The sequence below is a fragment of the Acartia tonsa genome, chromosome 8 (genome assembly GCF_053477335.1).
Source record: "Acartia tonsa isolate MP-2025a chromosome 8, ASM5347733v1, whole genome shotgun sequence".
Classification (NCBI taxonomy): domain Eukaryota; kingdom Metazoa; phylum Arthropoda; class Copepoda; order Calanoida; family Acartiidae; genus Acartia; species Acartia tonsa.
Window position 1 is genome coordinate 26,974,466 of NC_137267.1, and position 24,898 is coordinate 26,999,363.

At 32.4% G+C, this 24,898-nt stretch overlaps 2 protein-coding genes across 4 annotated transcripts in view; both read left to right on the plus strand.

Moving 5' to 3' along the window:
* The window catches only part of Cdk4 (Cyclin-dependent kinase 4), a 74,695-nt gene extending 62,904 nt beyond the window's left edge, over nt 1-11,791 (plus strand). For 2 of the 3 annotated variants that reach the window (XM_080169752.1, XM_080169753.1), the window contains exons 5-15: nt 1,462-1,565; nt 1,756-1,817; nt 4,799-4,874; nt 5,689-5,810; nt 6,231-6,336; nt 6,736-6,806; nt 7,413-7,476; nt 7,851-7,926; nt 8,295-8,380; nt 8,803-8,905; nt 9,246-10,552. In XM_080169752.1, coding sequence (XP_080025878.1) covers nt 1,462-1,565; nt 1,756-1,817; nt 4,799-4,874; nt 5,689-5,810; nt 6,231-6,336; nt 6,736-6,806; nt 7,413-7,476; nt 7,851-7,926; nt 8,295-8,380; nt 8,803-8,905; nt 9,246-9,415 — 1,040 coding nt within the window. In that variant the 3' untranslated portion in view covers nt 9,416-10,552. Of the gene's footprint in view, nt 1-1,461; nt 1,566-1,755; nt 1,818-4,798; nt 4,875-5,688; nt 5,811-6,230; nt 6,337-6,735; nt 6,807-7,412; nt 7,477-7,850; nt 7,927-8,294; nt 8,381-8,802; nt 8,906-9,245; nt 10,773-11,167 lie in introns of those variants that run through there. The other variant, XR_013881904.1, reaches the window with a different exon arrangement.
* Nucleotides 11,792-13,595: 1,804 nt separating this feature from the next.
* Nucleotides 13,596-24,898, plus strand: part of LOC145326548 (CD109 antigen-like) — a 74,852-nt gene continuing 63,549 nt past the window's right edge. The window contains exons 1-13 of the mRNA XM_080169919.1: nt 13,596-13,774; nt 15,660-15,747; nt 16,108-16,218; nt 16,515-16,556; nt 18,084-18,213; nt 18,720-18,800; nt 19,114-19,235; nt 20,205-20,340; nt 20,677-20,724; nt 22,311-22,413; nt 22,651-22,705; nt 24,011-24,096; nt 24,599-24,734. Coding sequence (XP_080026045.1) covers nt 13,692-13,774; nt 15,660-15,747; nt 16,108-16,218; nt 16,515-16,556; nt 18,084-18,213; nt 18,720-18,800; nt 19,114-19,235; nt 20,205-20,340; nt 20,677-20,724; nt 22,311-22,413; nt 22,651-22,705; nt 24,011-24,096; nt 24,599-24,734 — 1,221 coding nt within the window. The 5' untranslated portion in view covers nt 13,596-13,691. The remainder of the gene's footprint in view (nt 13,775-15,659; nt 15,748-16,107; nt 16,219-16,514; nt 16,557-18,083; nt 18,214-18,719; nt 18,801-19,113; nt 19,236-20,204; nt 20,341-20,676; nt 20,725-22,310; nt 22,414-22,650; nt 22,706-24,010; nt 24,097-24,598; nt 24,735-24,898) is intronic.

A 24,898-nucleotide genomic window follows, 5' to 3' on the forward strand; every position in this document is an offset into this window, starting at 1 on the left:
GTCTCGGCCTGATCCTTAAACAGTTGACGTTTTGAAATAAATTTTGTTTAAAATATACCTAAACATAAATCAACTCTATTATATTGATTATTCAGTTTTGGATATATTATTTTTTTGTTATACCATTGTCAAAGATAGCTATCAAAACATGTGTGTGATTTAACATGCCATTGGAACATATTCACAAAATTGTTCTTTTTAAAGGATCGAACCTTGGCTATTTACAGTGACAAGCAACCTTTGCTCTAAATTTAAATGAATGTAAATTCCAAAATGATTATCTAAGAACTATTTAGTTTTTTTTGAAGAGTGGAGATACCTTTTAATATTTTAAAACCTTCCCTGAGCCTATAAAAATTGTCTTTATAAGGGAGAACCATATCGGTTAAGTGGTTAGCAAAATCCTTCGCTACAAACCAAAAAGCTTACTACTTTATATAATAGATAAGACGATTTTTAACATGCCTAGAGGACACACTAGTATTGTAGATAATCAACGCATTTTAAATAAATTTACTCAGAAAATACAGTTATATAAAGTTTTCTCCAGTGATATAAATAAAGACATAACCCATCCAAAAATTCAAAAAAAATAGGCCGTAGGCTTGACGTTTCTTCAGGATCCTTTAATAACTTGGTTAGCAAAATAAGCAATTGAAACGGCAACTGAAAAATGTTTCTTTATAGTTGAAGTAAGTCATGATACATGATTTAAATTAGCGATTCAGTGAGGGAGAGGTGAATAGAAGAAAAATAAATTTACACCTCAACCCTCTAAATAATTTTTAGTTTAAATGAAGAAACATTGATGAAAATGTTGAGGTGTCATATTTTGATAGATTTTAAAATAATTAGGTTAGTTGTGTATACGCCTTAGGCTGGAACTTGTCATGACCACAAATATAATTATAGTTTAGTAGCGCAGCTACTCAATAACTATAGGAAGGGAGGGGACAATTGGCTGTTTATTACAGTAGTCCCCAAAACTTATTTCTTATTCGACTTTTACTGGATTTTGATTGGTTGGTTTATGAAGTTGAGTGTCCAAACGTTTCGGCCTTTAATTGTGTCTACAGAAGGGATAATTTTGTGTATCACCATAAGTACCCAGAGTTTTGAAGCCATCGAATGAATGATTTCCCTGAAGCCTGTAACTCTATAATTTAGCTTTATTATACCTATGTTGATCGACGTATGAAGCTTGATAACAATTAAATGCAAATACAAGCGACGAAACACTTCACCAAAACTATTTAGAAATCTGAAGAAAACTAAATGGCAAGATTATTATTTATGATCAAACTCAATCCAAGCTCTATATTATAAGCTAGAAGCTCTAAAAATGAAATACTAATGATTAGAAAGGCCTCTAGAGGCAACTGAAAACCCATAAATAATTTTTTTTTTGTAATGATAAACATGATCAAAATAGCGCAGCAACTATATAATAAATCTATTTAGGTGCATATGGAACTGTGTACAAGGCAAGAGATACAGTAAACGACACAATTGTAGCCATCAAGAAAGTAAAACTTGGCTTAACGGAAGACGGCGTACCAATGCAGGTTACAATTAAATATTATTTCTCCTTATTAATATTCACAAGGGGGGGGGGGGGGAAGAAAGTTGAAAGATATACATCCCTGAAAATTTCAGAAACTTTCAAGAAATTGATATTTTTATACATCTAGGGATAGGATAATTTTTATTACAAAAGGAACAAGTTTGATTAAAACTAATCTTGTTATTTTATAGGTCCTACGTGAGATATCCTTACTGAAGCAACTTGGAAAAGCAAATCACCCAAATATTGTCAGGTATAAATAGTCCAGTATGGCTTCGAAACCGATTAATGTCCGGGGGAATATAACTTTTTCTCAGCAATACTGAAAAATGTTGTTACAGCATTGAATTCCAGACAATTTTTAGGGTGATTTAAATAAAACTTTAAAAATTAATACCTATTTTGTTGGTTTTAATCTTATATTGTTTAATTTTGATATCCACGGAAAACTATTTATATTACGATGCGATAAATAGCTATTCAAATCTTTGTTAGCCTTGTTTTGCATTTATATTCTGTGCGATTTATTGACAATACCTGTAGTTAATAATTTATGGATTATACATACTACTATAGGATATTAAATGCAAGTGGTTGTGGCTGACAAAATATCGTCTTATCATTTCTGCGCTTCTAATGTCTAATGTACTTAATTCTTGTTTATCATATCTCTTTTCTTTTTATAGAAATAATAATTTCAAGCAATTTCCCTTCAACTGTAAATTGACCATTGATAGGTATACTTTTAAAATAAATATAATGCATAACTTTATTATAAGGTTAGGTAAGTATAAAGGTTTAGGCTTGAATAACGTTTCTAAAAAGTGGGTGTTTTTTTTAGGGCCAAGGTTTTAATTTGAAGGATCTTGCCGAATTTCATCACTAAGAGGATTTTTTTTTTGTAGTTAATTTACAAAACAGTTGAAGTTTCTGTCACATGATTTAATTTTCTTTTGCAATAGCCTAATGTAATTTGTATGAACGCAGTAAAATCGGTTATGTTGTAGTTTTTATAATACTAGCAGCTTCGCCCCTAGCCTCTAGGGGCTTTGCCCCATGAGATGATAAAAAAGTGAAATTCGTAAAAAAAAAGGACCAAGGATTTCATCTACAAAAAAGGACCAAGGATATCTCCTAAAAAATGGGGGGGGGATTTTTGTTTTTGGGGGGGGCTGGGGGTGTCCCACCCCCAAAAAAATAGCCTAAAACCACTACAGGACCAGTAGGTATGATCCCTGAAGAGTAGAATCAGATCGGTTCAGTGGTTACCGAGATCTTAAGGGACAGACGGACGGACAGACATCGTTCTACTTTGTATTATAGAAAACTAGTAGCTGCACCTATAGTACAATACCTGAACAGAACCATTTTAAATCATCCCTTAAAAACTAAAGTACAGACCATTTAGCCCATTTTTTTTATCTAATCTAATCAATCCTTTTTTACATATTTGTTCATATTAGATTCAATATTTTTTTTTCTTCTAAAAACAGTTTAAAACAATTGTATTATTTTTTAAAGAACCTCCTTTATCTAACTTTGAAACAATACCTTGATGTTTGTTTATCGTTTTTTGTCACTACTTTTTATCATAAAATTGTTAAAATTTCCCACACTTTTATATTATAATATACAGGGATCTTAAGGGATAGGACAAGCAACGAAAAGTTAATGTACTTCCCCAATTAGGATATACAAATTTACCCCTTGTATAAATCATTATTATTGGTTCAAAGCAGCGTGTCGGAGCCGTTTAATTTTGATGCGGCTCCGGCTCCTACCTTAAAATTAATATATAAATTTTTGTTCATTATTGAATTTGATAAAATAAAATAAATAATATAAAATATTTTGCTTTTATTTGATTAATGCTATATAAAAGTAGAAGGATGTTTGTCTATTTGTTACATAACAATAGTTTTTCAGTTTATTATATGGAAATAGACTGTTGCTAAATTATAATATTACTTTAAAAAATCATTTTTAGCTAATCTGGAGCCGGAGCCGTTTTTAACGAAAAGTACGGCTCCGACTCCAGCTCCACCAAAAATGTTGCTGCTCCCGGCTCCGAAACGCTGGTTCAAAGTAGTGGACACTACGAGAATTAAATAAACCAAATAAAAAGTACTCAAAGTTTTTTTTTTAATTTGGTTAACTTTGTAATTTCCATTTCAATGTTCCCTTCCTACCTTATAATTGTATATTAGTTTTTATATAACATCAAGACGATTGCATCAAAAAGTCGAAGATTGAATTAAGAAGTGTTATAATTTAAAGAAAAGGAATATGTAGTAAAAGTCTATAAAATTGTATATATGTAAAACACAAAATGTCCAAAAAAATAAGAGTAGTCAGAACAGTCAGACAGACAAAGATAAACTATAGATCAAATGCCGACAGAGAACCCCCACCCTCCAAGACGGACGGTCAATGCTATTTACAGAGTAGTGTCGCAATACATCTTTTTTGTTATATGTTTTTCTTCATATTAAATGAACTAATTATGTAGAAATAAAAGTTTTAAAACTGATATCGCAGATTGACGTATACACATACTTTTTATTTAGCAAATCATAGAGATAGTCAACCAGGGGAAAAGAAATAGGTGTATTAAGAAAAAGCTTGAAGGAAGTAAAAAGGGAGGGAGGAAGGGAACCGCAAAATAAGTTGGTACCCAAAGTTTTATAAACAATATTTTTAAGTGCTGGTTAATAAATTTGGATAGTTTCTTAAAATCTAGATTGTTTTGTCAAAAAAAAAATTTCTGTGGTCAACTATCTCCAAAACGATTTTCTTAACTCATCCAAAAGTTTCAAATAACTTCTTTTCATTTTTTTATGATTTTCTTTTCAAGATAATTTTCCTTTTCTAAACCTATTTCTTATGTCTAAAAACACCGCTATCGTTGTCAACAAAGAAGTTAGAAAGAAATGAATGAAAAAGTATTGGACTTTAAATTATTCCTTATCATTACATTGTTTTTATATAAATTGGTAAAAAAAGTTAATCTTGTAATAGTTTATTGAACGTATAAAGTATTAAACACTTTTTCTATAAGAATATTTTATAATGAAAAAGAACATTAAACTGTTATACAGAAAAAAATGACGGAATAGATAGTTGAATTTAATATCGATTTTGTTGTTAAGTATCTTAAATACCTGACTGACTGACGAATGGACGGACGGCCAAACAAACATCATTGACGACATTAAATTTTTTTTTGTTTTCTAGATTGTTAGATATTTGTCATGGACAGAGGCTTGACAGAGAGATGGTTCTGTACCTTGTGTTTGAACATGTTGATCAGGTATGCACTAGATACAGACAGATGGACAGAGACTTGACAGAGAGATGGTTCTGTACCTTGTGTTTGAACATGTAGATCAGGTATGCACTAGATACAGACAGATGGACAGAGACTTGACAGAGAGATGGTTCTGTACCTTGTGTTTGAACATGTTGATCAGGTATGCACTAGATACAGACAGATGGACAGAGGCTTGACAGAGAGATGGTTCTGTACCTAGTGTTTGAACATGTTGATCAGGTATGCACTAGAGACAGACAGATGGACAGAGGCTTGACAGAGAGATGGTTCTGTACCTAGTGTTTGAACATGTTGATCAGGTATGCACTAGAGACAGACAGATGGACAGAGACTTGACAGAGTGATGGTTCTGTACCTTGTGTTTGAACATGTTGATCAGGTATGCACTAGATACAGACAGATGGACAGAGGCTTGACAGAGAGATGGTTCTGTACCTAGTGTTTGAACATGTTGATCAGGTATGCACTACAGTCAGACAGACAGATAGATAGACAGGCAAGTTTACCAACATTAAAAGATAGACAGACATAAATACTAGGGTTGGGCCGGATATCCGGTCTGGCCGGTTATCCGGCCGGATACCGGATATTAACACTATCCGGTTACTTGATATCCGGCTGGTTTTTTACTCCGGATATCCGGTTATCCGGCCGGATATCGAACGTTGGCCAGATATCCGGCCCAACCCTAATAAATACAAAATATAGCCAGAGAGATAGGGCTAGATATAGATGGATACTAATAATACTAAGAGTTAAATATAGATATATACTTTTGATATAAATATTTTAGGACCTAAATACCTACATAGAGAAGTGTCCTTCACCCGGGCTAGGCCCCGACAGGGTTAAAGACATAATCTGGCAGATTTTAAATGGTGTCGACTTCCTTCATAGCAATAGAATTGTCCACAGGTAAGTTAATTAAATGTTTAGAGGCGCAGCTACTTTACATGTATTGTCTGACCGTATGTTCTTCACCTCCCAAGAAGGCAATTAGTTCTTTATTGAAAACGAATTTAACAATTTTCTTTTATCATTCTTTTACTTGTCGTAAAGTTGTAGACAAATTGGTTGTAGGCCTTCTTATGCCGCTTAAAACAGTGCGCGGGCATGATCTGTACGTTCAGCCGTTTGGCAGCAAGCAGCCTTTAAAATTCATAGATTTTTGGCAATATTCGTTACCAGCAATATTTTACCGTGAACTGCAGTAGATCCGTTTTTTTTCTATTTGTTACATTTTCCTGTTCCCTTCTGATATTAAACAAAATAAAATTCTCTGTATAATTTTCTATTCCTCAGTAAAAATAATGTTTCACAATTGTGCTGTTTTAGGGATCTTAAGCCTCAGAACATCCTGGTATCCCGTGATTGTAGTGTAAAACTAGCTGACTTTGGCCTGGCTAGAATCTATGATTTTAGTTCTCTTCTTACTACTGTGGTAAGTACTGTATACCTAGCTATTTTAGTAACTTGTTGTCATAATTCGCTACATAAATCACAAGAGTATTTATAAATAATTTATAGCTCTACTTCGATTTAATTTATAAGTTAATTCAATTTAATCATTCATTTTTCTCGAAACCGAAATGTCTAAAACGGCAGTATAGACTATTGTGCTTCATTTAAGCTGCCTTTTGGTCCTATGACAAGTATCTAAAGATAGTTTATAGAAAATGCGCTAGAATTTACATTAAAACTCTTATGATCAACCATAGAGATACTCACCATACACTAATCAAGTTTTATTGATTTCTTATTTTTTCTCGCACGTATTCCTAATACACACATGTACAAAACTGATTTACCACATATATCATAAGAAATTGATATATTTTAGGTTGTGACTCTATGGTACCGTAGTCCAGAGGTGTTGTTAGGAAACTCTTATGCTACTCCTGTGGACTTGTGGTAAGTTTGTCATTTTCAGCTTTGCTGCTAGGGGGGGGGGGGGAGGTGGAAAAAAGAAAAAAAAGTAAATTAAGCCATATTTGTTATGTATTTAATCAAATAAAGAACAAAACTTAATTAAACTAAAGGCATTTAAAGTTTTTCCCCCTCCTTGGGGAAAAAATTAGGGGGGGGGGGGGACGGATGGAATATCTATTTGCAGAGGAAAAAATTAATCTAGTGCAGAATACACACTCCTGGCTTAAAATGTATTGTATTCTTTAGCGAGAGTATGAACTGTGTAGCCATAGTTTCATGGTGTTTAGACCTTAAGAACCCTAGCAAGGGTTGTACAGGTGTTATTTACGTGAATATGGAGTATCCAAACTAGTCAATAATCATCCACCTAACAAAACACAAACAGGGCTAAGTTGTGTGAATGAATTGCGATAAAGAAATTTGAATTGGGGACTTGATCTCGAACTCTTGATACCATTAAGCTACGATGCCCCTATATGTCAGGGAGGTGTCGGACTAGAGTCTCTTGTTATGTCAGACAGATGAATTTTGTAACAAGAATGCTAATAATAAATCAAGCAAAAATTTTGATGTTTATATTTATTATAGGTCATGTGGATGTATCTTTGCCGAGCTTTTTCTTAGAAAACCATTGTTCCCTGGACAATATGAGGTACATTTTTATGTTGTTTTTTCCAACAGAAACGTCCAAGCTTTCTTTTTTGAGGGGATCAAAATAAAGGTTTTCAAAGTTTGAGGGGAGTAAACATTGACTACCCTTTACCCCCACTTTTGTCATTGGATGGAATTCTGTCTGTTTATGGGTCATATATTAGGTTACCAGTTTGTTTTCTTAGACGTTAGTTGACGTATTTTTGATAGTATTGCAAGCTACTCAATATCTACCGTCGGTCTGTACGTCCGTCCTTTCTTTACATAAATGAAGGGAGACGATTAAAGTAAAGAGAACTTTACTATTGTGTAAAGACTTGTGTTTCTAACAGATAAAATCTTCTAAATAAAAAAAATAATTTTTGTTTTGTTTAGATTGATCAATTGAACCAAATATTTCAAATCCTTGGGACACCCTCAGTTGAAGAATGGCCTAGCAACTCAAGTATAGGTACAATTTAACATTTTGATATGTAGAAAAATATCATTATTACCATTTAGAAAACAAATATCAAATTGTACTTAAAAATTTCATGTATGTATTACATAAGCTGTTTAGATGGGTTAGGTTAACCCAAACCTTGGTTATGCTCCCACAAGTATTGAGACTACTTACCTAAGTGGGCTGGAAGATTTAATGCCAATATATTCAAATGAACTTTGAACTTTTCCCCGTTTTCTTTTTTTGGTTAGTAGACGTAATGTAAATTCACATTATAAAAAATATTGATATAAAAGTTAAGTGTACTTTTATTAATTAGGCAATGACATACCAACTGAAATATTTTTTATGGTCATTTATTTGATATATTTTTTTAGGTCGCGAAGCCTTTGCCAGCCGTCCTATTCGTCCAATGTCAAATATAATTCCAGAAATGGACCAACATGCTCTAGATTTGTTACAGGTGACTTGGCTTAGGTTGTAGAGTGGCTACACTTCAATTACTCTTATATTAAAATCATTTTATTGTACATTATATTTATATTATATTATGATATTTTCTCTTATTTTCCTTAGCATTTCGACTAAAATCTGTACTTGATTTCCTTTTAACTCTATTAATTATAGGTATCTTCTTTTTGTATTTGGTTATTATCAAATTATCTATCTGTTATCTGTGTTTTATCTCCATTTGTTTTCTATCATCATTATCCTCAATTATTATCTTTTTTTTGAAATTATTGGTACAGCAGTGTAATCCATATATTTTCAAAGGGATACGAGTTTGGAGACTTAGAGTAGTGAACCTTTAATTGTTTTATTATTCCTTATTATCTACAACTATTATTTTATTATCCACTGTTATCTATTATCATTTCTATTTAGAAATTGTTGGTATTCAACTCAGATGATCGTATCTCAGCTGGTAAAGCATTGCTACATCCATATTTTGCTGAATTTGGTTTCCATCCTACCTCACACTCCCCAGGTACAAGATACTTATAAATTACATTAAAGCACTGACCAGTAGCACTACCAACAGACTGACGGACGGCTGTAGAAGTAATGCACACTGGCTAATGGAAACAACACCTAGTCAGAAGCCGAGAAAATAACATGATTTACCAAAATGTCCCTACCAGAATTACTGACAGACAAACAGACAAAAATTAGACTTTATGCCCACTGGGCTTTTGAAAATTAACGTGGGTCAGTCGTCCCCCTAATAAATACATAGGTACTGTTGGACAAGTGAGCTATTGAGTTGCTAGTCATAGTTTTTTATTTACCTAAATTTTCAGTGTGTTAAAATTATCTTGCTCTTTAAGATCTCACCTCGGAATCGTCGCACTCTGGTGGCTCGATGTCGGAGGGTGGTGCCTCCTCTGATGCAAATACCTCTCTGTCTCCGGTGACAACCTCTACCTCATTCTCCTCTCATGAAACCTCTGGTGAATCATTTGGTGATCTTAGTGGAGTTATGGAGAGCAATCATTGAAATTATTCATCAGTATCTCCAGGAAGAAAAATATAGCATTCATATATTAGGGTCAAAGCAGGGATAATACAAAAAATAAGATAAAAAGACAGCATAATATATAGGCAGCTTATTCTTAAAATGTGCCATTATAGTTTTATTTTTTTTAAATGTAGCGCATCTATAATAAAAATTTGGCATGTTAATCCGATTGCCACTCATGATTATTTTTTATAGCTGCGCTACTTACGGATCAAGTTGTACTTGTTTGTCCTGCATTTTAAATTATATTGTTATTTAATATATTATTAGAAAAGTTATGATTTCTTACGGCATTATATATAGTAATTTAGAAGACTTAAAGATATTGTAATTTATGACAAAAATTATGTACAAACAGATTATACGAATTCCCAGTTTTTGTTAATAGAACCCTAGTGCCCCCCCCCCCCCCCCCATATTTTAATCATGAATTAAATAACATTGCGAGGGGGGGGGGGGGGGGTGTAGCGGTCATCTTGCAAATAAATGGTATATTCTACTATCAACAGATTTAAATTGAATTTTTACAGCAATATAATAAAATGGTTTATCTATTTCTTAAATCATTGTTTTAAAGTTAATTTTTGTCGCTTAAAAAAATTGTGTAAAAGTACTGTATGAAAAAAGCAAGACAAATTAGTTTCTGAGCTTCAACACTAAAGAAAAAATAATGATATGAAAATTCTACTTTTAATAAAAAAAATATAAACATATTTATTCTATATATATAAATGAACCTATTAATAAGATTTGACCGGCTTTCCAAAACTTAAACCTGTACTTAATTAGTGTTTAATTATTTATTTGATTTACACCTTCATTTTAATATTATATATGAATGTAATAATAATTTGAAAGCACCTCATTCGCTCAAATGAAATTATTTTGCTCATTTATTATAATTAAACAATTAACTTTATGTAATAAAGAAAAAACCTAATCTTAGGGTGGGGAGCTTCATTAGATCTTTCCCCCAAAAAATAGGGTTGATTTTTACATATCATATGATCTCTATTTCAAAATCAAATCAACGTTGTGCATTCACTTCTGCATATGTTATGTATCCGGATTTAAGTTTAGAAATATAGCATACCTATTATACAACAGTTGAAACTAACTGCCCCATCCCCTTTGGATGTGTTTGCAATCATCTAATGCGATTATGATAACATGCAGAAGTAAATGCACAACGCACGCAACATATCAAATACTAATAAAAAAAGACATTTTAGTTACCTCTCATTCTATCTACCTTAGAAACATTAAAACTGTGCTTAATTTACTGTAAATATGTAAATGTATATTTGTAATTTAGTTGTTGAATGCGCAAAAACATGTATTACTACGTTGAAACATAACCCAAGACTATTAATAATTCTATCTACGACTTCAGGCGTGTATTAGGTAATTTCTTAAAATGGGCCAAAAATATATAAAATTAGGTATATTTTGCTCTTTTTTAAACAGCACGAAATTTTTACACAGTAATAGTGTCTGACTGATTATGACGTAACAAAAAAAAATAGCCAATGAGAGGCCACTATAAATTTTACCATTGGTCAATAACGGCCTCTCATTGGCTATTTTTTTTGTTACGTCATAATCAGTCAGACACTATTACTGTGTTCCGAAATTTAGGTAGAATATTTTTTTTGTTTTTAATTGAAATTATTTTGTATGAATTCTTTTCATTATAAGAGTGAATTAATTTAAGATTCTGTATCTACGTAGTAACCCATGGTTTTGCGCCTCTAATTTGTAATATTTCTACCTCTAATGGTTAATTTAATATTTTTCTACTGATAAAATTCACGAAAAAAGGAAAAATGCAATTTGTTTAAAACATTGGCGACCTCCATTGAATATTGGATTTACTACAGAACGGCATCGAAAGGTTGCAAAATTCCTGTAAAACTAACAAGCATTGTGTTGACATACAATTTATCGACTATATGTTAATACAGTGCAGTGGCATGCACAGTGTTTTGCCAGGGAGGTGGTCGAAGCGAAATTAAAAGTTGATTTTAGAAATTAGAAAAATATGTAAAGAGCAGAAAAGCGTACAAAGACAAAATGTAAATAAATATGGAAATGTAAAAATAATTGAAAATTGATGTATTAAAATATTTAATTTTGATGGATCTTGTTTGGGATTTTGATTATAAGTTTTCTACAGCTTTTTAGGGTTATGTTTGTATAACGACCGGACATACAGTTTAGTCGCTAACCGCCTCGGAAGTTGTCGAAAAAGGACCATAATTCCTACTCGATCCATGTTATTTAATTTTGTTTGTTAATATTTAATATAATTATTTAGAACTTATTGTCAGATTTGAAATAAAGCTTGTGAGAATATTTTTAGTCATTTTTATATGTATCAGGATTACAACATCCACTAAAGCAAAGTTTAAACAAATATATTACGAGTAATGTCAACACATTGGAAAACTGCTCTATATGCATGACTTTAACATTGCCTTCAGTGACGATAATGATTTCAATTTGATTAAACTTTTGGTCTTGTGTTAGCTGCTATTACATATTTCAACTGATTTTCTCGGCCCCGAAAAAATCTGTTGTTGGCCGCAATTACGTTATTTAACAGTTTTTCTCGACGACTGAAACTTCTATGTCCTTTTGTATGAAAAAGCTTTGACGTATCTAGGAATTTATTTGTCCGTCTAAAGAGTTTTCAAGTATAGATTTTCATGCATATTATGGTAACTATAAGTGAAAGGACACATAGATATATTTTTATGTACTTCTTGTATGATATAAATGTTTTGAAAAATTATAGGGACATGCTGAATTTATGTGCCTTAAGATTATATAGGAGGATGTTGTCCTTGTTTTTATTACACCTATAAATCCTTATACTAAAGTAACAGGATGTGTGTCTGTCTGTGTGTACCGAAGGATCTCGCTGAACCGATCGGGTTCTCCTTAACAGGGTAGCTTCTCATAAGTCCCGGGAAGGTTTATAACTATTTTCTTGGGGGGTGGGACACCCCCAATCCCCCCAAAAATGAAAAATACCCCCCCCCAAAAAAAAAAAAAATTTTTTTTTAAAATCTAAAATAAGAAATTGGGTTATCAAATTCGACTCCCCCCTCCTCAAGTGCCCCTAGAGGCCTCTAGGGGCGTAGCCGCTAGTAATTGATATTGTAACTGCGGTTATTAAAAATAGGAACCAGAATCTACTCTGCTTACTTTTACTGGTTATATAATCACGCAACCTTGTCATACCATTTTTAATTGGTTGTACTTGAATCCGCTATAAGACTTGGTTGAAAGTCGTCTTGCACAAAATCTAATCTAAAAAATACTTTGACCTAAATTACTAAAAGCAATAAAAAAACATGTTTAACAATTTTATTGATAGAAATAGTATATATTGAAAGTATGAGTGGGCGTGAAATGATTTGGGATGAGCTAAGGAATGGTAGGCCTTCCCACTTTCAAATTTAAGTTTGGCGGTGTTAACACACTACAACACGCTACTAAAATCAACAAGTTACAATAGATGAGCGATAAAAGAGCTAGTTGTAAAGCATTCTGACCGAAATATGAACCAAACTCAAAATAAAGAATTAATTTTTAAAATTTTACCAAATGTCAACACATTGAATTGTCGGGTTTTCGTTGGCCTAAGATCTGTTGTAAAATTGCTTAATTACAGAAGACTGTTTCAGGACATACTTATATTTTTAAGGATAATTTATAGTGATGCTTTGCTTATAACATTGTAATTTATTGTAATGAGAAACATGCTTTCTAAATATTACCTAACTGTAAGTGTACAGGAATCATCATGCTAATTTTTTAATCAATAGGACATTAACAAGAATAGCTATCCGTGTCGAACGGTCGCTAATGATAGAAAAGCTTCGCCTTTTAAAACTATAGAAATAAAAAACTTTTTATGTAAGTTAAACGTTTATCAATTGCGTACGTACGCAACTTACAAAATGGTTCAATGTTATAATATGGTATATTTTAGTGTTCAGGGAAATACTATAAGATGGTGCGGGGTGGGGGCGGAGGGAGGTAAAGGGAGAGGGGGAATTTTACGAGGTTGAAATGGCGCGGGGGAATTCTATTCTCTCTCTCTCTCTTTTGGGTCCAACATAAATAGTTTCGGATATTATTTAGTATTTGTTTAGAAACCACAGAGGGAGGACCAACCTTGTGTTCTCATATTCTGTGATTTAAAAATCCAGTTATAAAGTTATGACGAATTTGTGTAAGTCTTAAGATGAAGACTGTCGTGATTATTTTGACATATTTAGTGATTTTAACTAATTCTCAAGAAGATAATAATTTTATCAGTAGTTCACCGTAAGTTTTATTTTAGTTTTGTAGAGACAATAAGGTATTTTAAACTCAGAAGATTATGCGCCGCTAACATATATCCATCTATCTCCTTAAAAATAGAAAAAAATGATATTTTATAGCCTCTTTTAAGTTGTCTCATATCTCGACCCCCCCCTTCACTCCACCCCCTTTTTAAAAAAAATTCTGTTTATAAATTTTAAAAGTCTAATAAATATTTATTATTCAAATATCATGATTATACATATCTGAAAATTAAAACTTGATATCCTTGCGATATTTGTTGATATCCTGACGGCCATCAGATACCAGCAGAGTATCATCCAGGGCCACAGCTAAATTATTGTTTTCAATTTAATAGCACTTAATAATGTAACAATTTCTTAATTAAGAAAAATTGTACTGCTCTATCGAGATTTAATAAAGGTCACCAAATTATTGTCCAATTTCCACTCCTTTCCAGTTTTTATTAGCGAAGCTTCTCTATAATTCACTATGTATATCCTTCCATCAGTCCATAACACTATATAGGAAATGAGGATTCTCAGCCGCTATTAAAACTAGAACTCTGATTTCTTTTGACTAACATTTGAACATTTTATTGATAATTTACTTTGTGTCAATCCAGGATTTTTTGTGCTTCGCTACTTATGGATATTGTCATCCTTGTTCAATTACCGCTTCCCCCAAAATGCAAAAAAAATCCTATCGCCCTTGATATACATTATACATATGGCGAGTATGAATAAAAACTGAATGGTTTTTTCTAATTTAAAATATTTGTAGTTGCACATGTGTCACATCATACATACCATCTGCACCTCTTTGGGGACTAGTGTTTTAGTCCCCAAAGTTTTATAATAGAGTTTTCTTATTCGTTGGCTAAACAACTTTGGGCACCTTTTGTGAATGATAATTGGTTGGATCATTATTTTAAGTGTCCAAATGTTTCAACCATTAATGTCATCAACAGAAGGGTTAATTGTATGTATAAACTTTGGTTTATCGGTCATTGTCTTATCCCTTTAGATCCCTGTCTGCACCTTCAAATTTAACAGGGAAATTTTGTCCAAAAGTACATGGATCTAAAGGGATAAGACAATGGCTGATAAATTGATGATACGTAAAGTTACTTCTTCTGTAGATTAAAATTAGTAGTTAAAACGCATGGACATTCAACTTTACAAACCAACCAATCAAAATTTCATAGAGTCCCCAAAGTTGTAAAGCCAACCAATAAGAAAATATGTTGTAAAACTTTGGGGACTAGTGTTATATACAATCCAATGTCACCTGCCTGCCGTAATCTCGTAAACGGCTCGACCGATCTTATTATGGTTTTCTAGGAAACTTAGTATTGTTCTGGGGTAGACAATATGGGAATAAGTTTCAAAGCAATTCAAAAAGTATGGAGGGGGGGGGGGGGGTCAGTCCATTCCCATCTGGAGAGATGCACCTAGAGGCTAGGTGCTAATCCACCAGTTGCAAGTAGACAACCAGCTTATATTTAAAACTAACAAACATCGATTCCTCTGCAGTTTATTGTTGGCATATGCTGAGTCAGGATTGAAACTATTGTTGAAATTTAGGAAATATGTAATCCTTCCACCTCGTTCACTAGTGGAAGGACATACCCTAATTTTTAAATAGCTGCACTATTACGAACTGGCGGCTGCATCCCTACCATCTAAGGACACTGCGATACAATGAGGGGATTGGGGGCAGAAAACAGCCAAAAAATATACAGAGACCTTAATTTAAAAATATGATAGCTTAAAACTATTTTGGGAGCTATGCAAATCTTCCCTAAAACGGAGAAATCAATAGCAGTGGTTTGCGAGATCTTAATATACATTAAAAAACTTGTTACTTTATCAATTAAATAATTTAGGGAATATGTGATACTTGCCCCGCGCTCATTAGTGGAAGGCCGCACATATAATATCCATGTAAATCTGCTGGCAAGTAAAATACCTCAGGTAACACTTTTTATAGTATGGCTTCGAAACCGATTAAATTACGCTGGACTAGAACCGGCTATAATTCATACTAAAAAATTATGTATCGTATCGCATTACATCCATTAATCGGGATCACGGGGCTAACAAACCTGGTATTAATCTTAGAATTGTACATTTTTATCTAAATATTGCCATAACACCTGTTTAGAAAGTATGTTGATATAATGACAGCCACGACCACTTTTCCATATAGTCAGAAACATAAACGATTAAACTTACAAATCAATAGACCAATTTTATCTTTTTATCTGCCAACAAATCAATTTATACTTTTACACATTAACAAAAAGGTCTTGATATTTTATTATTTTATGCCAGGATCGAATCCGACTTGTTCAAGTCACAGCTTGCCTGTTGAGAGACCAGGCAGAGATAGAACAGGAGGAAACAGAGATTTTACCTGGAACCAGCAAACTAATACAGCTAAAGGTTTACCAGTTCTATTAAAATATCATTTATTGTATTTCCTTGCTTTCTTATATGTATAACTGTAGGCAACTTTATACCTAAGACATAGACAAAGTTTTAGAATAAAACGTATTTTAAATGTTTATTTTAAGTTAGGTTAAGTTAAGTAGGGTTTAGAATAGTCCCGCAGAGTTATTGATCCTTGCAGTTTTTCTCTCTCTTATATTAAAGATACGGGTTGGGTTGCACAATCTTTAAGCTGTTTGCTCCGTTTTTTAAGATCTGCAGAATAAAACAATTTTTTGTTTTGTTTATAGGTTCCAGATCACCTGGCTGATGGAGTTCTTTATCATGTTAAGGTGACAAAATATTTTTATTTGCGCATCTACTCTATATGTAGAGGTTGCTCTGTACTTCCGTCACTCAGGGTTATGGGTCAGATAAATGGTGCGCTAAACGCCAAAAAAACGAGCTTTACACCGCTTTCTACAAAATGCCTTTATTTTTGGCCTTTTTCAAACTAGGCACACTTTTAAAATTGGAAATCTATTTAATAAAAAAGTAGATGAAATTTTGCGCCTCTTAGGTTTTTTTCTTGCAAAATTAGGAAAATATTTTTCAGACGTTCTACAGAAATTGTATCTGTTCATAAAAATCTTCATTTAATTTCAATAGACATAGGTTTTCATTTAAAATAGTCATGTTTATATTCTATACATAAAATTAGGTTGGGTTTATTAGGTGTATAAAGAAGAGTCCTGATAGGTTAGATCACCTACAGGACCTAGAAACAGGCGTATATAAAATGAATTAGAGTGTTGTGTGGAGGGGGGGGGGGGGACTTTTCTTGGACATGCCGTAAGTTTATGGTATTATACCAGCTTGTTTTCTAATCAAAAGATGCCAACCCTCCCCCTTTTCCCTACCAAATTATCTTGTTTACTCCCCGGGGAACTTTTAATTAAAACCAATCTTGAAGAAATCTTTCTGTTGAGAGATGAAAGTCTGAGAGAAAAGATACTTCTCGAATTAAAAGTTTATAAGACTGGACTCTTTACTTTTACAGTTAGAAGGTTTAAACCAATTTTTTATTAATGCACATGTTGTATAAACTTACCCTTTCTATAGAATGAATTTATTGGTTGAAATGTTTGGACACTGCTAGTTTTTATTTCCCAATAAAGATGTTTTTGGTTTTAAAGTTATGAGGTTAAAACCAACTTTTAGCAATAGAATTTTTTTCAAGAATAATAATAATAATTAGGGTTCTTATACTCCAAAATTATACCTTCTTTAGATTATTATTGGTGAAATAGTATGAACACTGATAGTTTTAATAAATGTTTCAAGACTAGATTAGATCATTTGGATCCACATTACAGCTCCAATTATGATAGACAAATTATCAAAACACAGATTAAATTTATTGGTTGGACACTTTAAAGAACGTGTATATTCATTCTTTTCATAAAGATTTTATCTCTTTATGTGAATATTGATAAACTGGTCTTATTTCCTATGATGTATTTTATTTCAACTACTATAAAGATGTTTCAACCCCCTAACTGTTTTATAAGAGCAATTAAGAGATTACGAGAAAATATATAGATAGTAAACATTTTCACTAAAAACGAATTCGTTAAGACCTTAATAAAAGATATAGGATGTTTGTGTTTGTATAATATAGATCTTCTGCACTAATTTTGTTCACTCTACATATAAGCTTTATATAGGTCCAGAAAAGTTCGGGAAATTACCAGCCAACCTTATAAGATAAATATTCTCTTTAAAAAATACAGCCTACACCTTTTATTATACTTTTAAATTGGCCAATGATATAAAATGCCAACCCCCAAAAAAACTTTTTTTTCAAATTTATTTTTTAGATTTTTGGAAACGAGTATAGACAGTTCAAGGGAGAGAAATTTGATATAATGGAGGCATTAACAATTCACAGACCAATACCACAAGTTTCTATTGTCACTGCACAACCTGTTTACATTCCTGGGCAATCAGGTAGAATTTTATAATACTCATATAAAAGTAACAGGATGTCTGTCTGTTTGTCTGTGTGTACTGGAGGATCTCGCTAATCGCTGGACTGATATGGTTCTTATTTACAATGTAGTTTCTCATAGGTCCCGGGAAGATTTTCAATTATTTGGGGGAAGATAATTGCAAGAGAAGTTGCCCCTAGAAAAAATTCAACCCCTCCAAGTTTTTTTTAAAAAACTAGAATTAGAAGTTTAAGGATGGAAGGTCAAAATCATTTAAAATTAAAATTTTTTTCAAAATAGTTTTTCAATTGTTTAAGCACTTTTTGAGGTTATAGGGTACAAATGGTCCTTTGTGCTTTTCCTGAAGGTGCCTAATCCACGATGGGCTACTCTAAACCCAATAAAACCTAAAGTAAATCACTAAAACACGAAAAATTATCCCTACGGGAACGGTAACTATGCACTTTTCTGGAAACCGCCAAGTTCATCTTATAATCATTAATTTTCATTGATAAAAATATTTAGTTGATATACGTCTTGAGCTGTTATCTCGGATATCTGTGGGTACTCCAGTGCTAGCAGATGTCAAGCTTTTTACACCTGAAGGTAAATTTATTATCATTTTCAAACATTTCATTATCAATAAGTAAAATGATTTTTTTTGGTCAGAAACAGCGTCATTAAATTATTCCGGTTAGGAGTGGTGTGATTGAGGAAATCCCCCATAAAAAATTTACCCTTGGGGTATAATTGAAATGGGGTGGGGGAATTTTTCTTTGACAACTTCCCACCCCTCTAGAATTTAAAGAATTCAGGCTAAGGGCTAAGGGTTAAACATTATAATTTTTAAAACTATCCATTATAGAATATTTAATCATAGTTTAACCATTTGTATAAATATATTCATATTACCATTTAGGGTATGAAGCGTTTGAGTGGAGTAAAAGGCTGCTAGATGAATCTGGAGTAGAACTAAATTATAAATTGAGAGAATCTACACCACTCGGAAAATGGTCCATCAAATCTTATATTAATAACAAGGTGATTTCTTATTAAAAGCATACATCAAACGTGTCAAACATTACAAAGTAACTGGATGTTTGTCTATATGTACGTATGTAATTGATGTCCTGTAAGATCTCATAAACCGCTTTACCGATTTATACACAATTTTCAAGAAATTTTTTAGTAATCCAGACCACTTTTATCTTAAGTTATATGTTCCCGTTAAAAATGTTCATTCCTCAAAAAAAAATTTTGTAGCAGTTACAGAACTTGGGTTTTAAATTAAATATTTTCTTGCAAAATATTATTATTTCTTGCCTATTCCCCTCCACTACTTCTATCCCCATTATGGCTGTATAAAAGTTTGAACACTTTATAATAGTTTTATTTATTTAACTGAAAGATATGGATTAAGCAAGATTATGCAAATAATATTCTCATCACTGTTAAAGTTTAGTGTGCTTATTAGATCAACAAAAGCATGTCGTTATGTCGATGAAATATAAGCCATAACCAATTTTAACTAATGCCCAAAAAGTTCGCATAATTATATTTGTCAATGTTACTTAAATAATTTCCTGTCGATAATGTGTCAACCATTGCCAATTTTTTACTACTCTACTGTCGAAATAAGTTTTGATAAAAAGGAAACATTTCCGTAATAAACTTTATGCTACAGTATAGCTCACAAAATATTTGTTTGAAGGGTTAGTAAAAATCATTCTATAATATAAAGTACTAAATTTTTTATTTGAAGCTTAATATCTTGAAAACTGTTGATAGTACGCTTTATAAGTTTACCTACTGGTCCTGTGGTGGTTTTAGGTTTTTTACTGATCCCATTTGCCCTCCCTTAGTATCTAGGGACGAGTCAACTAGTTTTTTCATAAAAGAATGCTTTTTTTAACTTAAAAACTCTAAATATTATAGTTTCTGATGCTTATCTTAATCTTAAATGAAGATGAACGGACAGGAAACCTTTTATGATACTATTTGCTTTTTAAGGTGTTTGAAAGTGGATTTTATGTGTCATCCTTGCAGTCTAGTGACAATATTGAAATACAATTATTGAGTAAAAGTGAAATTACAAGTTCAACATCATGTATGGCTCTACCTATCTTTGCTAGATATTATAAAACAGGTAAACTTTTATTGCAAGGGTACAGTGACATCACAATGAAGAATAAATTAATCTACCCTTAAATACTGTTTCCTAGGACAACAAAGTATAATGTAATAAGCGAAGCATCTCTATAATCAAGTCCTAAAAATGTAAGTATGTCCTTAAACATTATCCTGTATTATCGCAGTTTGTAACATTTTTTTTTTCAAAGCCCGTGCCTTCGGCATCTCGGGGATAAAAATTAGTTTTAATCTTATAATTGTACATTCTATATCCGCGGAAAGCTGTTTATAATACGATGCGATAAATAACTATCATTAACTATGAATAACTATTATTACATGATATTTTCAGCGATGCCTGTTAGAGGTGAATTAAATGTTACTGCCGTTCTATATTCAGGTAACTGTTTTTGTTGTTGGTGCATATTAACTTTAGAATAGGTCAGGTTAGGTTATATAGGGTATTTGTTGCCCTGCCGGGTTAGGGCACCAGAGGAATAGGTAGGTCTTAGGAATAAGAAGAAAAAAATATATCCACCATCCCTAATTTTCAATTTTTAAAATTTAAATTAGGGTGGGGATTTGTGTTTGCAAGGTAACTAGGATCTATGAGAAGTTACTCTGTAAATTATGACCATATCGGTTCAGCGGTTAGAAGAATTTTTATCATAAGGATTTTTCAAAAATATCAATCTAAAAAATTAAACATTAAAATGACTGGAATTAAGCAAAGGAAAGTTTCAACACATAATTTTACCTATATTTGCTTAAACTAACTTTACATTTAAGAGAAATATTGGTTGATGGAAAAAGTTGGAAGTTGATATCCGCAGGGAAAAGCTTGTCCTTATATTTCATATTCTTCAATATTCAAATTGATAGAAAATTTAAAAGTTTAAATATATATCATCTATGAATGTATCATTTCTCCTCAGAATAGGGAGGATTGATAGAATTCAAAACATTGAGAATTTAGAAAATATTAAAAACTTATCGTGCATTCTATTAGACTAGGGCCTCTAGGGGGCGCTGTATTAGAAGGGACGGAGAGGGACTAGAAAAATAGCTTTAAACCATCCCATGACTTAAATCTGAAAACAAACCACCGAAGGAGCTATGATAAGCTTACTCAACCGGTTCAGTAGCTATTGAGATCTTAAGCTTCAGACAAAAAAAACTTTCTAATTTATAAAATAACATTACACTGCACTTTTTGATTTTTAAATATGTATTACAAATAACTATTAATATTATCAATGGTTCTAATTTGTTTTCATGTTATTTAGGCCAAACATTCTACCTGGATTCCTATCTATAATTTATAACCTTTGAATTTCTGCTACTCTTATATACTCAGAAATTTTATATTTCAATTTGCAATGAAATTTATCTAAAGTTGTAATTCAATACAAAAATGCATTGGAAAGTACTTAAAATTTTCAACAGGATATGCTCTCATTTTATAATAAAAACCAATTTAGTTTCAAATTTTATATTTATTGGGAAAAATTGCTGGTCTAAATCAGTAGCGTGCGTAAGGGGGGGTTGTCAACACATACCTAAAACATGATATTAAGAAGGAAGCCTTACCTTTTTTCACCTTCTAAAGGATTCACACCCCCATGGGGAATCCCTATGCACGCTACTGGTCTAAAGTATTTTTTTCTTATAACAATTAAAAAGGTGGTTATTTGAAATTCTAAGCTTTTCTACATTAACTGTGTATCCTCCGTATGTTAATCGTAAAAAAATTACTATATAGACCATAGCCTTTTTATTAGTTCGCAGGAAGAAAACTATCCCATATTTTTTTTAAATGATGATTCCCCGAACGATAAGGTATGTAGCATTTATAAAAAAAATAATAGGAAAGTGCGTTCAGTTCACATTAAAAGTGTGCATTTTAAGTAATTTTCGATGGATGAATATGATGAGTATGACTTGTTGTGCAGCTTTGCTTTCATTTATATGTTTATCCTTGTTTAGAAAATGGAAAGGTTAAGTCTGTTCCCGTATCCGACCCCGCCTGGTCCTTTATTCATTCCAAGCTTGGCTTCAACTACAACATTCAGATGGTTAATAAATACAGGTAAAATTTAGATTTTATAATTTCTGAAATAACAGCATATCTATATTATGATTAGTGCACAACATGCACAACTAGTTCTATAAAGCCTTGTTTCATAGACTATATATAATATGTTTGCCAAAAAATTATCACATTTTAGCGTATGAAATGTAAAATCTCATGATTTGTAAAATAAAGAGGGTGGTTATTACCCCCTCACCCCTTGGGTATCTGTGTTGATTTCTGCTGCTGTTTCAGGGAAGATTATATTGTTGATTGTCAAATTACAAATGAAGATTCTCCGATGACAAAGGTAAAAATATCAGACTTCTGTTTATTACTATTCAATTTCCATTGCAGTTCTAGACGGGAAGAAAAAGGCCCGGGTCAACAAAACAAGGATTTGTTATATTAAGTAGTAAGTTATTACAGGTTTTAGAATGGGGTAAGGTTATTTATTTCAATTCTTAGGATGGTTGAGACTATTTTACTATCTTTCCTAGCTTCCCATAATCTTAGGATGGTTGAGACTATTTTACTATCTTTCCTAGCTTCCCATAATCTTAGGATGGTTGAGACTATTTTACTTTCTTTCCTAGCTTCCCATAATCTTAGGATGGTTGAGACTAATTTACTTTCTTTCCTAGCTTCCCATAATGCTAAGAATTAGGTATAACAATTCTTCAAGAGAGGGACACGTCTATAAGAGATTGATATAATAGGTATCATTCAGGGATCTAAAGGTTTAAGACAATGTATGATAAATTGAAATACATCCCCAGTGATAATATATAAAATTCCCCTTCTCTAGATTTAAATTAGTGGCTATAATGTTTGGACCCTCGACCATTAAATCCACCAATCAAAATTCGATAAGGAACCTAAAGTTTTTAGCCAACGAATAAGAAAACGTTGGGGACTTAAACAGCCCAATGTCCCTGCCCTCCCTGGGATTACAATTAGTGGTTGAAATATTTGGACACTCGACTAATAAATCCACCAATCAAAATTCAATAAGGCCCCTAAAGTTTTTTAGCCAGCGAATAAGAAAACTTTGGGACCTTAAATAGCCCAATATCCCCTGTCTCTCTGCGATGACAATTAGTGGTTGAAATGTTTGGACACTCGACTAATAAATCCACCAATCAAAATTCAATAAGGTACCTAGAGTTTTTAGCCAACGAATAAGAAAACGTTGGGGACTTAAACAGCCTTATGTCCCCTCCCTCCTTGGGATTACGATATTGGTTGAAATGTTCAGATACTCGACTAATAAATCCACCAATCAAAATTCAATAAGGCCCCTAAAGTTTTTTAGCCAGCGAATAAGAAAACTTTGGGGCCTTAAATAGCCCAATATCCCCTGTCTCTCTGGGATGGCAATTAGTGGTTGAAATGTTTGGACACTCGACTAATAAATCCACCAATCAAAATTCAAAAAGGCCCCTAAAGTTTTCAGCCAACGAATAAGAAAACTTTGGGGACTTAACAGCCCAATATTAGTATTACTACATTTAAGAAAATGTTTTTTTCTTTATGTAAACTTTTGTGTACAAGCAATTAAGGCTAATCTTACACTGAAGATAAATGAAGTTAATATTCTAAAAATCCAATTTAGTTTAATGGTGCCTGGGAATTCCACATACCAATAAAGAAGCTCATTTCCGAGTCTGGCCTAGATTCAGTTTATAAAGTTATTTTCAGGTAATATGCATATTATAATTAATCAATAATAGTTTCTGAAATAAAAATTAAAGAATTCTATTTGTTATTAGCGGAGCGGAGATACGGAAAATGTCATGTGTGACGTCATAAAAATACGTCTAAATCAATTTCTTTTTAGCGGTTTCCTTTCCCACTTCTCCTCTCATCCTTCCTTTTTAGGCGTAATTTTATGACGTCACACATAACACTTTTCGTATCTCCAAGTGGAGCTACTCTATAAGTGAGCGTGTCTAAACTGAGTATGTCTTATTTTATCTCTTATTCCCTCTTTTCTTTCTCTCTTCCTATCTCACTATGTCTTTCTTGTTTTCTCTCCCAATCTCCTTTTATATATCTTTATCTTCCTTATCTCTCTATCTCTTTTTCTTTTTTCCCTTCTTCCCTTTCTCTCTATCTACTACTAGAAGTATTTAAACAGCTTCGCTAGTGCTATTCAACGTATTCATGCTTGTTTTAAATCATAAAATATTTTTCTTTACAGAGCCCAAGTATTGGATTCAGTTGGACGGCAAGGTTCCGGATTTACAACTGTTTCCATAATTTCATCTGTGCCAAGTATTTCCATCAAAGGCATCTACTCAAATTGGATATATTCTGACACGCCTAAACAGATACAGGTATGCATGGACTTCAAAGAAATGGGGGTGGTGTAAAAGGGGGGTTTACCCCAATCAACATTTAAACCCCTACTTTTAACCCCCTCAAAACTATTAAAAATACATTAAATTTTCTCTTTAAAACCTAAATCTCCTAATTAAACAACCTAAAAAAACACTTGGAC